The sequence below is a fragment of the Platalea leucorodia genome (genome assembly GCF_965183815.1).
Source record: "Platalea leucorodia genome assembly, chromosome: 17".
In the NCBI taxonomy this organism is placed as follows: Eukaryota; Metazoa; Chordata; class Aves; order Pelecaniformes; family Threskiornithidae; genus Platalea; species Platalea leucorodia.
The window spans coordinates 1,175,319-1,190,097 of record NC_138839.1 but is presented as its reverse complement, the minus strand read 5'-3'; the positions used below and the strand labels follow the sequence as shown (position 1 = coordinate 1,190,097).

Genomic DNA, 14,779 nt, shown 5'->3' with positions numbered 1-14,779 from the left:
CAGCAGAGTCCCACCTCAAATCAGTGATATATATGTTTTAAGTCTCTGCCACTTACAAGACCTCTTTGAGAAGCCTGGAAGCCTGGACTGAAGGCATCCGAGAAAGGCAGATGCACTTAGTAGGGTGAAAAACATCGAAAACTGCTTCCACTGCAAAACTACTGACGGCCACCAAATCTAGGCAAATGGAGCTGGACCAGCCTGCCTGGCGATCTGCGCTGCTGCATGCAAACAGCGGCCACCAGTGCGAGGGGCACGGCAGTGTCCTAAAAGCTGCTGCATGCCAGGCTTTTCGGCCGATGTTCCAGGATAAATGGAAAGTAAAACACAACCGCATTACTTAAGAGAGCAGCTGAAGGCCAGCAGCCCCGGCGTCTCGCCCGTGAGCATGCTAGACGGCCCGCCGTGGAGAAGGGAGCTTGTTTGGGCTTCTTGGCACCCTCGTGCCGGGCCGCCTGCTGCTCTGGTGTTGAGTGGAGGATTTCCAGATTCAACTGTGGTTTTATTTGCTTGGGGAGGCGGGAAGAAAGACAGTTAATATGCGTTCACATACGGCAAACTAGAACCACCTGTTGGCTTTCAAAACAGTTTTTTGGCTGGCTTCTAGAGACTGAGGGTCTAGCAGGTGTCCCTGTAGCCAATGGGAACGTAATGGGGTTACAGAGGCCCCACGAACGCTGAATTATGCAAAGAGAAACCATTTGCACAACTATATACAGCACATGCGCCTGTGTGTGCAAGTCGAACCACGAGAAACTGAAGTCCCATAAAATTAAGCATGTCTGGGAGGAAGCCAACCACGCTGGGACGGGGAAGTCTCACCCCGGAACAGCAAGGGTTGCCGGGCTCCTCCTTTCGGTCTACAGCTGCTTCTGCTGACCAACACTTGCCGTGCGCCTGCTTCCAGCTGCCAGCGCTCCTGCCCCGCTCCCGGGCAGGGGGAACCCAGCCACGGAGCCTGAAGACGACGACACGGCTCCTGCACGGCACGGCTTGGTCCCCAACCACTTCCCTACGAACGCAAAGATGGTGCCAACACCATTGCTCCCAGTAAGAGCACCGCACGCAGATTGTGGCCGGTGGGCTGGGACAGGGGAGGCTCAGAGAGGAGCGGGGACCGGACATAGGTTCCTACGAAGCGTGGGGCACTGGCTGTGCCTGAAGTGTCTGCGTGCTTATATGTGGCTAGAAAGATAAATAATCACTCCACTGCAAATCATTTCCGTGTTTCCAGTGAGGGGACCCTTAAAATGCCATACATATTTTTAAATACTAGCTATAGGTGGTATTAATATACTACACACCATATACGTACTATGATATCCTAACGTTCATATACACGCATACACATACATATGCACTACAGTACCAACTTCAAACCATAACATAGCTGGAGTCTGTGAACACAGCCGAAGCCCATGGGAAACCTGAGGACAAAGGAGCTGCAGAGGCACAGACTCCCTGAACTTGTTCTTTGAACCCGATGCCACAGTCTCAGAAGAAGGGGGGTCCCGTTTTCAGACACCATTTTTCATTTGAATTTTGTAACACACCCAGCAGTAAAAAGCGACTGTAACAAACTCCTTTGCTGGCTGGTGCCACCCTTGATTTGTTTGGGGGGGTTGTCAGTGGGAGATTTTCCTCCGCCGCCGCTATCAAACAACTTCGTTGGGGTTAAGGCTGCACAGAACAGCGAGCTTCAGCCCAGCTCAAAACACTGCATTGCACAACAGGAATGCACAAGCACTTGAACCTGGATCAAGGATGTATGGAAAGCGTCCTCCCTTTCTCACCTAACTCTCATTAATTAAACCTCTGGAGCGGGACTCCTCCAAGCATCTTCCCAGAAAAACAAATAGTATTTGTAAGGACTGGAATCTCAACACGGGTTTGTTTCTTGAATTACTACACAAATTGCACTGCAGCACTGAGACCGGGCAGCAGAGGAGAGGAAACAGACTGAAACCCAACAAACGACGCAAAATCTAAAGGAAAACCTGTGGCTGAGGTGGAGCTAAAGGGGCTGGTTAAGAGATGCTATCAGCTGCTAGAGAGCACTGCTTTAAAAAGATGCCTTGGAGCATGCAGCACATAGTGAATTAAAAAAAACCCCACAAAACGCTTTCTCCAACCTTTCCAAAGCCAGAAATTGAAAGCATAACATACTGACGATTTATTACAGACTGTACTATGTATTTAGCATAAATTAATTCTAAAAATTCCAGGAAGGTCTGCAGCAACCCTTAGCTTTTCTGCTTTGGCCTTCACTCCTCATTTCACTCGCTACCCACCTATTTTGGCCAGAACCTGTTCCCCGGTGCCTACGGCCAGTGTGGATCCCTGCACTGCCCATCTTCACCAGATCCCCAGAAACCAACGGAGGACCACAGGTCCTGAGAGGCAAGCTGCCTTGGGTCATTGCTCTTCCCTAACAGAAACCAGCCAACAGTCTTCTGCGCAGACTGGACTGGGCTGTGGTTTGGTATCGTTCTCTCTCGTTTCAAGAAACCAGCCAGCTGGGTGAGCAATAGTAAGGTTGGGATGGTCTCCTCCTCTCCAGTAATGGTCCAAGGATTCAGCATTAATTCAGTCTACTTGGCATTCATGTATCAAATTATTCGTATTACCAATTACACGATGGGATCCCAGTGGTCCATTTTTAGACTGGAGTACTTTTCATTGCTTGGAAAATAGTCTGTTCTCCTATATAAATATCCCTTGACTCACCTCCGTGCTTACAGTCTGACTTTCGACAGATGGTTTATGAGAAGAAAACACGTCGGGTAGACTACATAGCTCTAGAAAATGTAAAGCTCTTTGGACCCCTAGCTCAACCTTGCAAGTCGCTGAGGTTTTGCAAACACAACCCCCCCTTTTTAATTGGTCACAGCTGGCTGCGAACACTCGCGGAAATCCTTGAGGGGAGATTAGAGCGGGGCCTGCCGTTTCCCCATGGTCCTGGCACTGCAGTAATTAAGGAGGCGATCACGGGAGGTGCTGAGGAGTTGCAGTCCTCCCTAAAGGGAAAACATGCATCGCTTTGAAGATGGCATCCAGTACTTCACATGACTTGGCCCAAGGTACAAATCCCTCTAAACAAGCTGTAGATTTGGTCTTCTCCAGATGGCACTATAAGCAGTCTCCTTCCAAGCCTTTCTTACCCGAGAGATCTATATGAAAATTTCAAACCCGTGCAATGTCAGCGATAGGATTCCTCTCTCATTTATTTGCCAAAATCTAAGCAGAGGGCTACAACTCATCTAAAGGACTTGAGCCATGCATTTTCTTTCACTTGATATAATCACCTCTTTTAAATGATAATGAAATCCTTAATTCTTGAGTTCAACCCAAGGAAAGCTTGAAAAGAACAAAGAAATCCATATTTCTAATTCACTAAAGCCCTTAAGATTTTAGTCTCTTAAACTAGCAGCTCATTTTCACTTGCTATCATGTTCCTTTAAACAAACGTGTCAGTAATATTTTTGCCTACGCGTACGCTCCATCACTCATCGATGAAGCTGGACAACTTTAAATGTGATAGCCTATGTCCAAAAGGCTGTTTGCTGTACTCCAGTTAACCTTTAGAAACTCAAATCATATGAACTATGAAGTTATTCATCGAGTAATTGCCCTGCATTTACGTCCCGGTTTGTAAAACCGGGGCCGTGCCAGGAAGCCCGCGATGAGCGCCACGGCGCGTCGCGGTGCAGGACGCCGGGCCCCAGCACGCCCTACAGACGGGAGTGCGAGGAAACGGGTTTCGCGGGTACAGCCCCAGCTGCTCCCCCAGCTTCAGCACATTTCCCTTTTCTTCAAAACTCACTTCACAAAAGATTTTTTTCTTAGCTGAATAAACCCCTACATAGCCTTGGCTTGTTTCCTCTCACTAACTTTTTCAAAGAGTTCAGTGCTACCTGTTTGCCAGCTATTAAATACCTAACGTTTGGCTGATGGACAAGCAGATAGCGCAGGACGAAGCAGAGCTCTGCACAAGCCGCCCTTGTTCCACTGCCTTCCTGAGCCAAAAAGAGGGAAAGTCCCGGCAGGCAGAGCTGCACGGCACCGCTGCGGACGGGCAGGAACCTCCTCTGGGCTCAGGCTCTTCTCCCCTCCCCAGCAGAAGGCTAAACCTTTGAATCAGGAGGCTGTTTGTAAATAAAAGTATTTGGACTTCTCGGCTGTTGGAGGAGAAGTGCTCTGCTTAATTTAGCCCTGGTATTATTAACAGTGGATTCTCTCCAATAAACTGACAGCTGAAGAACAATTGCTGCTATTTAATCTCACAAACGGATTTTAATTCGGCCTCGTGAACTGTAAACCCATGAAACATCGAACACAATATCTTGCTACTGTTATCCTGAAATTGGCAGCGGGGTCCCCGTGGACCGGGGAAGTCACCCGAGTCCAAACAAGCGTTACCGCACGTGCACACTCGCTGCTGGTGTCTTTCCATCTCGGAAAGACGCATCTGGCTCCTGGATCCAAGAAGAGTCTACAAGGTGCTTTCCTTCGCTTCCAAAGACAAAACCTTTCCCGTTTTGACTTCAGCGCCTTCGAGTGCTTCGCAGTCCTGCGTTACCCTTCGAAAATCACCTCCAGCCCCAAGGCCGCAGCGAGCCCCTCTCTCTCCCACCCCTCCGCCAAAGCAGCCCATGCCCTAACACACAGCAAAGGCTTCCAACTGAACAGCTCAAAGAGATTAGCAGGAGAAATAGGGTCATTAGTCAATCAAACAACACTGAGGGCATGTCAAATGCTTGTGTAAATGAGGGCACTGCTATAAAAGAAAGATATAATAATGGTCTCCTGAAGCACCGACAAAGCCATTTCAGCTGGCCTTGCAAAAGCAGACACTAATCACAGGCCCTGCTTGCTTACAGTTGACCTCTCCTTTGTGCAAAGCTAAAGACGATTTGGTTTGGCCGATCCTTCAAAACGCAGCCTGGCTAATTAGGAGGGGTCCTGTCCCTACAGCACAGCAAAGTTCCCAGACAAGAGCCCCCAAAGCCTGAGTGTTGCTGAAGCGATCCACTCCGCCGTGAAGTTTTCAGTAAGCAAACGTTGAAGGCAAGCAGCTGATTTACAGTACGAGATGCAAATAACAACAGCCCCTATGCTCCCCGGCCCGCGGACGGACGGTCCCTGCCGCGACCGCGCAAGCCCCGGCGTGCAGAGGTCTCGTGCGCCCCCGGAGCTGTGCGGGGAGCTGCGCCGCTGGCTCACTCGGGTACGCCGACTTCACCAAAACGGGGCCCCGAAGCGTCGGGTGGTCCGAGCGTCCCTGGGAAGGCTTGGAGCAGAGCCCAGGGTTTCCAACACCCCCTCCCTCCCAGCAATGAGCCCTGTACAGAAAGGTCGTTTCCATCCAAGCTCAAAGAAGGGAGCTCCTAAAGACAGTCTCGGCCCAAAGCAAACCTCAAACACTCCATTTACAACCCTTTCATCTACCAGACGTGGAAGATAACGAAGGAGTTCAGGACAACCCAGCTGTTTCCTCAGTTCAGGAACAGTCTCTGCAGTCACCATAATATTGTTCAGCTCAAGCTCTTCCTCTGGTTTGCTGCTCCAGCAAAGCCCCGCTTACTGCAGGTAGGAGATGCCACATTGCGTGGGGGGAAAAAGAGAAATCCCTATGCTGACAGCACTTTACAGGATCAAAAAGCCACGGAGATGCAAGAGGCAACAGAAAAGGCGTTGAAACCCGGGGGGGTAAACAAGACGCACTGCAGACCTTGCTGAAGGAGCTCGTGCAGCCCTATCGAGAGGGCTGCCTTTAAAGTGAGATGATTTAATGCAGATGGAGAGTGCTCAAATATTATCACTGTCAACAGCTCAGGGGAGCAGGAAGGACAGCATCTCACTCCTGGAAGCCAGACTGCTTGGGTACCGCCTGTGTTCCAGCCAGGGTAAACACAGGATTGCTGCTGCTCCAGGCTGGCCAGTAAAAATATCCCATGCTGAAAGGTATGATAAGAGTCTGGCCAGGATGGAGAACGTCCTGCCTTTAAAACAAACACGTCTGTATTTCTTTCCAGAAAAGAAAAAGTGATACCATTAAGATCAGAGGCAGAGATTTCTGGAAGACGAATGACACCACAGAGTATCGCTGTGGAGCAACTTCAGTCACTCTGGGTTATCTGCACATTGTTTGCATCGAACAGCCTCGCCAGCAGCCCTCCGGACCACATCCAGATTCATCCCCGCCAGATGCTAAACAGCTCCATTTTGGGGAACTATTTCTCAAGAAGGTATCATCATCTCAAAAACCAGGATAGTTGTTTTTATAGGTGACAGATGAGAGAAATGATTCACTGATCAACCATCATGTGCCTGTTCCCAAAGCTGTCTTCTCTGAAGCAGCCTCCAGCCTCCCATCCTATCATTAAAATCCAGCACAAGTGTTGACTGACCGGCACAGAAGTTAACCACCAGAGTACTTCTAACAGTGAAAGAGAAGATGAGAATCCAGACAATCAGGTTTCCACAGAAATTTGTCTAAAAAAAGTATTCACCAAAAAAATAATTTACAGTAGTCAATAAGAAATTAAGATGAAGGGAAGGATGAGTTTGTGGCTGGGATCTTCCCATATCCTCAATCAAGCACATTCTCTGTGGCAAGGACCTTAGCTTTTGGAAAATGCCATGAATAATGAAAAGCATCGAGACACAGACAAAAGGAGTCAATTCTCTGCAAGCTGGGGCTAATCCAGCATTTTCATTGGTCTTTTTGAGTTTTTCAGGAGCAACATCTGTTTAAAAGCAGGATGGAAACAAAGGTCAAAATGAAACTTGAAAGCTCGGAAAGCTTTCTGAAGATGCTTGCAGAGTAGCTTATCTTGCAAAATGAACACTGCCCCCAATCTCTTGTATCTATAGGTTTCCTTCATCTGCAGGTAATGGAAATGCTCCATCATTTGCAGAGTCTGCATCAGCAGGTTTGGGGTTTCTCTTCAGGAGCGGCCGAGCCTTACGGAGCAGTGCCCCAAGAAGATAAACCACTTTTCTTGTCAGCGTGCTGGCATCTCTCATGGCCATCGCATGCCCTGTCCAAAAAATTCACTAGGCCAGGAGCTGGTGCTGATCACGTTACATCTTCCGCCGCTTTACCAGGAGACCAGGGAAACAGTGGCAGTCCTGAGCCAGGCGGCCCATCCTGCTTGGGGCTGGGCCTTCAGAGGTCCAACTCCTTCCTTCCAGCCCTTGAAGTGGCCAGATAGATAGTCCTGTCCGGGCGGATGTGCCGAAGGAAGCAGGACAACGGTGCCTTTGCAATGTTTATAAACATCAGGCCTCGGAACCAGCGAAGCGTTGTCCCGGCGGAAGGGGATGTCAGGGGGTGACTTTTGCCATAAGCGCAAAACATAAATCACTGGGGCATTAAAATAATTTGAGGTTGCAAATGCAAAGGAATGCTCCCAAGTCAGCTGGGCTTTGCTCTTTGAAAAGGCAATAGAACAATTAACACTTTATAAACTGAGGTTAGGCAGCAGGAAGAATGATTTACCCACTCTATTCACTCAACCCTGTTGCTTGTAATTAGCTCATTCCAAAATAAAGAGTTTGGGTTGGCTTCTTCCTTTAGCTTCAGGTAGCAGAGCCACAATGTGCGCATCCCTGGCCGCCCCCCGCCTGCTGTAATGCAGCCCGTCCCCCCCGCCTTGAGTGAAGCTCTGCCAAAAGACGCAGGGTAAGGATCTGACCACAGGTATTCAGGATTTCAGACATCCATTTAAAATTTGACAGGCGTATTAGAGATGAGCGAATCAGATAAGGAGCTTCTCTGAGCTGCCACTAAAAACATATTTTGAGTAAAGACATTTTAAAGGTTCAAAATAATGGTCAGAAATTCAGTAAGTTACAAAAGCTCTTTGTTATTTTTTTTTTAACCCAGTTTTACAGTTCGCTTCTTTGCTTCTAGGTTCCAAAGAGAGGCACATCCCGAAACATCACCACACAGGTCAAATGTCCTGAGAGAACAGTTCAACAGCCAACTCACTTGGAATTTAAAAGAATTAAAATAAAATCAAAATTGCTCAGAAATACAAGTGACAACTGTGACACAGCCACAGCATGCTTTGTTAATTGGCAGAAAAATCTTGAAAAAAATTTTTTTAACTCAATGTATCACTTTTAAAATGCTCAACCATTGTCATACTGCACACGATTGCCCCAACTGCAACTACTGGAGGTTCACCCACCCCTCATTTTTAACCAAGAACTCTAATTTTTCAATTTCTCTGATTAACAACCACCTCTCATCTGATCAGAGCATCCTTTTCCCTGGAAAAGGGGAAAGGCTTCTTGCTGCAGGGACCCGTCGATGCGGGTGGAGGCCAGCGGTGACCCGCAGCAGCGGGCGCAGCGTCCCAGCCCAGCCCCGTCGGCCCCTGCCTCTCTCCCGCTCTCCCCAGCGGGCTGCCGAGGGCCGAAGGCAGCAGATGGAGGGGCTGAAGGCAGCAGACCGAGGGGCAAAGGCAGCAGACGGAGGGGCCAAGGCAGCAGATGGAGGGGCCAAGGCAGCAGATGGAGGGGCCAAGGCAGCAGACCACCGCCCGAGGCCATCAGGCACCCAGCGCGCCGGTGGCACGAGCCGCCGTTCTCCTTTGCTGCCCCACTGCAAAAAGCTTTGCAGGGCAGCAAAATAAAAGCTAATCTTCAGCCATCCACAGGCCGACCTTTTAAGACCCAAAGCACCACTTCGGGTCCCTCATCCAAGGGCGGTAACGTCAGTGCGACTACAGATGTATTTTCTTCCCCTCCAAAATAAGCCAGTCATTTCCCTTTTAAAAAATATTTGGGGGTCTCAGAAATGTGCGCTTTATTTTCAAAGCTGCAACCAATTACAATTGTTGGAATTGCTAAACATTTCCACATGGGAAAGCATTTTTTACCTCTCAGGTTCTGTACAGGAAAACGCCTGATGTATATTTTATTAATTTGTACGAGAGAAGCTATGACAAAAAAATTGCAGGGACAATTTAAGGCCTGTTTATTTCCTAGAAAACCGTGCAACATGTGCAAACACAGACCGAAGCAGCAGTGCAGAATGTGCACATCTCCGAGAATCAGCCCTGCTCTAATCCTTCGGGGGTCGAAGGATGAGAGGGAAGCAGTATTTTAAGTAATGTGTTTAGACTGCAGTTAGGAGAGTGTCACTGGGGGGATCAACAATGTGGACTCGGGTTATTATTGTGTCTGCAGTGTGACCGTTTTAGTAACATAAAGCAAAAAAGCAAAACAAAGTGCATATTGTTTTTATACGAAGCAGCATCCTCGTCACCTTACTTAAAATATAGAACGTAAACCGTTTCAAGCGGTTTAAAGCCGGATTGCTTCGATTCCCGGGCTTTGCTCTGGTTGTGCGGCAGCAGCGGGGAGGCAGGAGCGGTGCCGGCCGCCGGGGCCAGGCGAGGCTCGGGGTGCTGGACCCCGGCGCAGCAGCACGAAGCTCGGCCCGGGGGAGCTCCCACGCTCCTGCCGCTCTGCCGGGCACGGCAGTCCCCCGCAGCGGGCTGGGAGCTGCTCGCCTTGCTTAAGGCAAGCAGAAGGTCGTGCTGTCCCCCAACACCAGACCATTTCTAACACGCTAACACGGGACAGAGCACCCTGTATTTCTAGGACATGGCGTTAGCTCCGGATGACACCTTTGCCAGTGCTGTGGAGAGAAGGACAGCCAGCCCGGGGGGGCTGTCACGCCTCGCTGCGACCAGAGGTGAAAGCCTGCGGGTGACAGGAGGCTGGAGCGGAGATGCAGACCTGCAGCCCTGACAGAAGCATCTCGGAGGGGGTCATGCCTCCTGTCAGATGGGTCCGTGCCACCCCTGTGCCTGCCAGCGCCCCGGCTCCACTGCAATCACACCGGGCTGGCCGAGGGGCCGGTTGTTGCCAAATGCAGCCTGCGTTTCTGGAAGTAGCTCTGGTCTGGATGCCCTGCAGCAAGAGCAGCAGCCAGGCTCGTGATCTGCACACCTGGGCTCGGGGCAATTCTTTTTTCTTCTTATTACCAAGGAAATGGCTTCATTGCCTAATTGAGAACTTGTGCCACCACTGGGACACGGGGCAGGGGACTCGGAACCGCCACACGCAAACCACTGTCCCAGTCGCGTCCAAGAAAGCCTCCGACTGTAACAAACACAGCTCCAGCTCCAGCTGACGATGCATATTATAGAGCGAGCAAGGAATGAATAGAGCCTAAAGTCTGCAGCATCAAGGAGGGTTTGGCCGATCCACAGTTTGTATCTGACTGAGAGAATCCTCTTTTTCTTTACAGGTATTATCTAAACGCGACTTAAGGGCCTTTTAAGCACTTCTAAATAGACACTTGTAACAACAATTGAAGTTCCTGGAAGCAGATGCAGCGTGAAAAACGCGCAGGAGCAGGCAGGCTCAGCAGCGGCGGTGGCTGCGCGCCTCCTCGCTCGCTGAAGCGGCCAGAGCTCCCATCCGCCCTCTCAAAGCACGCTGCTGCGACACACGCTGGCCCTGAACGGACCAACTCGCACGGCCGCCTTTCCGCCCCCTGTTCTCATCACCGGGGCCGGAGGGTTTCAGGCTTTGCAGAACCAGCTCCTCTCCAGCCCTTCTCACTGGGAAAAGACCAGCTCCTGCCAAGGACTATTGCGATGTCAGGTCCTCTGCATCTGTAAACTTACCTCCATTTCTGAAAGAGCAGGGAACCACATGCCTGAAGGAAGAGATACATACTAATGGATGGGTAAAAAAAAAAAAAGTCTTATTATTTAATTTGCTGTTATAAACCCAGAATTTGAGTAATTGTTACTGCCCTGCACCTTGCAGACTTAGCAGCTGGAGGGAAGAAAGGGCAGCCGTTTCTCTCTCCAACAGCACGAGGCATGTTTTCTCTTACTGCACACGAGCATGGAGAATCACTCCAGCTTTTAGCAGTTGTTTGCTGTAGGCTATCATGTTCCCAAATCAGAACATCTCTGAATTACCAAACATAGGAAACTCAATAACCTTCAAGAGAGAATTTGTATATTGCACGAAGGCTAATTAAATAAAGCTTACCAGCCCCAAAATAAAGCCTAGCCAAAGATATAACCGATCCAGCTCTTCAGAGCTTAACTATTTTCCCTTCTGATGTGGCGGCCCATTGCCACGCTCCCCCAGGCCGAGCTTCGCTCCGCAGGCCATGACCCCAGGGTTTCTTTGTTTGACCCAACTTTAATCAGCTTCCTTCTCCGATTCCAGCAAATCCCTCTGCTGATGGCAGCCAGGAATAAAGGCTATTGTACAGTACGGAGCTATGTTTCACAGCAAGTCATGATAAGCATTTCCTTTCCAAACATCCAAGTTCCCCAAACATTACAAACAGTGGCCAAAAAAAGTAGAGAGCAGATTATTGGAGTTTTGCAGATAAAACAATGGCTAGGATAAAAAAAACACTGGGGCATCCCTCGCTTTTTATCCCCTTCACTTCCGACTCAAAATTAAAGGGAGGATTTGAAAAGGCTGCTTACCGTACTGGCAGCGAGGTCCTTGGAAACCAGAGGAGCAATGACAGAGCTGCGAGGATCCCTCTCCGCAGTTTCCACCGTTGAAACAAACCCCATAACTGCAGACAGCTGCAAGGAGGAGGGAGAGAACAGTTCCCGAGGTGACGATGGGAAGAGCACCTGCACTAATAAATACCCGTTCACTGATTCAGTTCCCGCAGCCCTGTAGCAAACTCAGAGAGTTACAAAAATACTGTTGAACCGCTTTTGAAAGGCGACTCTTTTTTGGTTGGCAATGCGATACTCAAACAGCACACAAAGCCTCTCAAAATTTAGGATAGGAAGTAAAATACCTTAGGCAATGTCTGAGGGCTTTTCTCAAAGTGCGGCTGAATGAGAATTCACAGGGCAACATCAGCAGAGCTGCAGGGCTGTTGATGAAATAACGCTTTTCCAGCCAGCAAGTGGGTAAAATACTCAGAAAATGACTCATGCAGAATCATACCAGATCTCGTGGCAAAAAAAGAGAACTTATTTATTTTGAAATTGGAGGCATCTTTCAGGAACGAAGCACGAGAAGCTGCTTTCCACCTCGCCGCTGAGCTTTCCCGGAGAGCTGGCTACCCAAACGCGGCGTCACCTTCTGAGCGGACGAGAGGATGACATAGAGCTAAACTGCACGTAAGCCGGAGCAGCCCCAGCTCTCTGTTCTCACCAAGTGAAGTGTAAAATGGACACAGAGACAGAGAATGCTCAATTAGGCTTCTGAAATCCACCTTTTCAAATCATCTAAATAAAACCACAAACAAGGATATGTTTTTCCAGTGAAACATATATTTCTCATAACTCATGAAACGCAGCTGGTATTTTGTACTTCCCACTAGAAAATGCTCATCTCAAAAGGAGAAATGTTGTTAACAAGCGATGCTGTCATGTGTGCCGTGCTTTGTCAAAGTGTGAGGACGCAGAACAAGCACCTATCTTCCGCTTAAAGTCCATTTCAAGATTCAGACAATGAAATTTTCTCTCTATTCACTGATCTGGACATTGCAGTGGTGCCGCCCAATTTCCCTTCTCTTTCTTTTTCCTGCACCTCCTCTTTTTCTTTCCCTTTTCACTTTCATTGAACAAACTGTAACAAAAGCCAAGAACAGTGGGATCGGGTAGGAACACACCTCACAAAAGCCATGGCAAACCCGATCGCAGGGAGCAAGAAGAGCTTCGCCTGTCTCCATGGTGCAAGAGGAGCCGTGGCAGCGCCTGGTCCAGCGGTTCCCCCTCGCCGGCCCCAGCGCCCGCTCAGCCGGGGCTGGCCTGCCGACAGCCCTGCGCCCAGAGCAGCAGCGGGGACCGATGCGGTCCAGCTTATGCATCCCGGGAAGGAATGCGCTGCAAGTGCCGGCTGCGTCCCGGTCACCTGTGCTCGGGGCCTCGCGGCCTGTCGCTCCAGTTGAGGGATCCAGAGGATGCAATTATTTCAAGTAGCTGAAATTACAAAAGACAGACCTGGCAGCGCAAAACCTGTTGGCTCAGAAATGCAGATTTACTAGAAAGAGCACAGAACACAGGCGAGCAGACAAATGCTGACGGAGCCAAGCGCAGCTTACGCTGCGGTTTACTGCGGATCATGTGCCGGCTGAACCAGGCTGCTGCCCCGCACGGTCACCGCCGGGAGCAACGTGCCAACAGAATAAGTGAGCCACCAACCTGCAAACACACACCGCATCCTCAGGAAGATGCCAAGCCTCCTCTGCTGAAGCAAAGATCACATTTGTCTTCGGCTTTAGTGGAAACAATAGGGGGAAAAATGAGTGCGATGTTTTTCTCCTGCTAGTAGAGTTAGGGGTTGTTCCGATCCCAAGGCACACGCGGGGCAGCGCAGTTGCTGGTTACCGTAAGCTGGTGACAAGCCATCGTGACCCCGCTCCAGACCACGGGCAGCCCCTGCCCCGGCCGGGCGCAGCTGGCTTTGCCGCGCGGCACACGTACATACAGCAGCTCTTCAGGCTCAAGAAAAGCACCTTCCAGAATAATACCAGGCCTCTCCTCGAAACGTCAGCAGTCGCACTTTCTTTTAAACAATCGGACTGCATGGGTCAGGGTAAAGAACGTTTTCAAGGATTTCACGTTGTAAAGCAGAAGCCCGAGACGTTTCAGACCGACTGCGGAGTCCCGCGTGCTCGCGGCCACTCTCATGACGTGTCTGCAACTCCTGACGCTAAATTCACATCACGTGAGAAAACAACACAGCGGCATCTCCTGCATTAACACCACCAGGGCTCATGAGTGCAGACAGACTAAATAAGTGAATAAATAAATAAATAAAAACTCCTGGAAAAGCCATTTTTTTCTTCTCTAAAGCTGCAAGGCTGCCAGTCCTGCATGTCCTGACCACCTTAAAGAAAAAGCTGGAGCACTAAATACATCTCCAGCAGGTACAGCCTGGGAACCGACCGTCAGCGAGGCCCCCAAGAGACACCGGAGGCACCGGCCGGCGTGGAGGGCAGCGCGTGGTCCTGGGCACGGGCCGGTGGAGAAGTCCCCAAGCTCTGGACCCTGCTGAAGGCCAGCGATGAAATGGCACCTTTGCAGTTCCCGCCTGAACATACAAAGCCTGTGATTAAATGACAAACCTACGTATGATATGGGACCACCTGGAAACAATTATAACAGCGCTCGCTGGACTGAGGCTTCCACACGCACTCTGTCTATAACTTCTCCCTCCTACTTGCAAGCTGGGAGCCCCCCTGGCTTCTCGTCCCATTCCAGCTAAAGCTGCAACTAATTAGTAACAGAAAAAGCAGGTCTGTGATTACACATTTCGTGTCATTATAACCGGGGAGGAAAGGCACCCCATGCAGGCTTCAAAAATGGCTCCAAAATACTTGGCACAAGATACTCCGTGCCTACTCCAGAACACCACTTGTGCGCTCAGAAGAAAAAGGAATCGCAGATGGAAACAGTGCAAGGCAGTGTTTGCATTTTTGGGGCACATTGGCAGGACATTTTGTGCACGCCAGAAGATAAATCTGCAACGTTACCAATGTATTTTCAAAGACAACTTGAAACTTTAAGAAAGACATACACACAAAGCCAGAGATGGGAAAGAGCAGGTACTACCTGCACAAAAGAAACCCGAAGCTTGCGGGTGCCAGCTTGCCACGGCTGAAAAAATCCTTCCCTCCTGATTACAGGTCTGCTAGCAGTTGCACAACTGGGAGTCACGGTCTGGTGGTACGAGCATCCCCTGTAAGCCAAGGAGATCACCTGGGCAGTAAAGGCAGGTCCTTTTTCTCTCCCCACCCGCACCTCCAGCCTCCTCT

The 14,779-nt window shown here is 49.8% G+C and overlaps 1 protein-coding gene across 1 annotated transcript in view; it reads right to left on the bottom strand.

The window, feature by feature from the left end:
- MEGF6 (multiple EGF like domains 6) overlaps positions 1-14,779 on the bottom strand; it is a 107,663-nt gene that overhangs the window by 76,873 nt on the left and 16,011 nt on the right. The window contains exon 4 of the mRNA XM_082328888.1: positions 11,481-11,585. Within this exon, the coding sequence (XP_082185014.1) occupies positions 11,481-11,585 (105 nt within the window). The remainder of the gene's footprint in view (positions 1-11,480; positions 11,586-14,779) is intronic.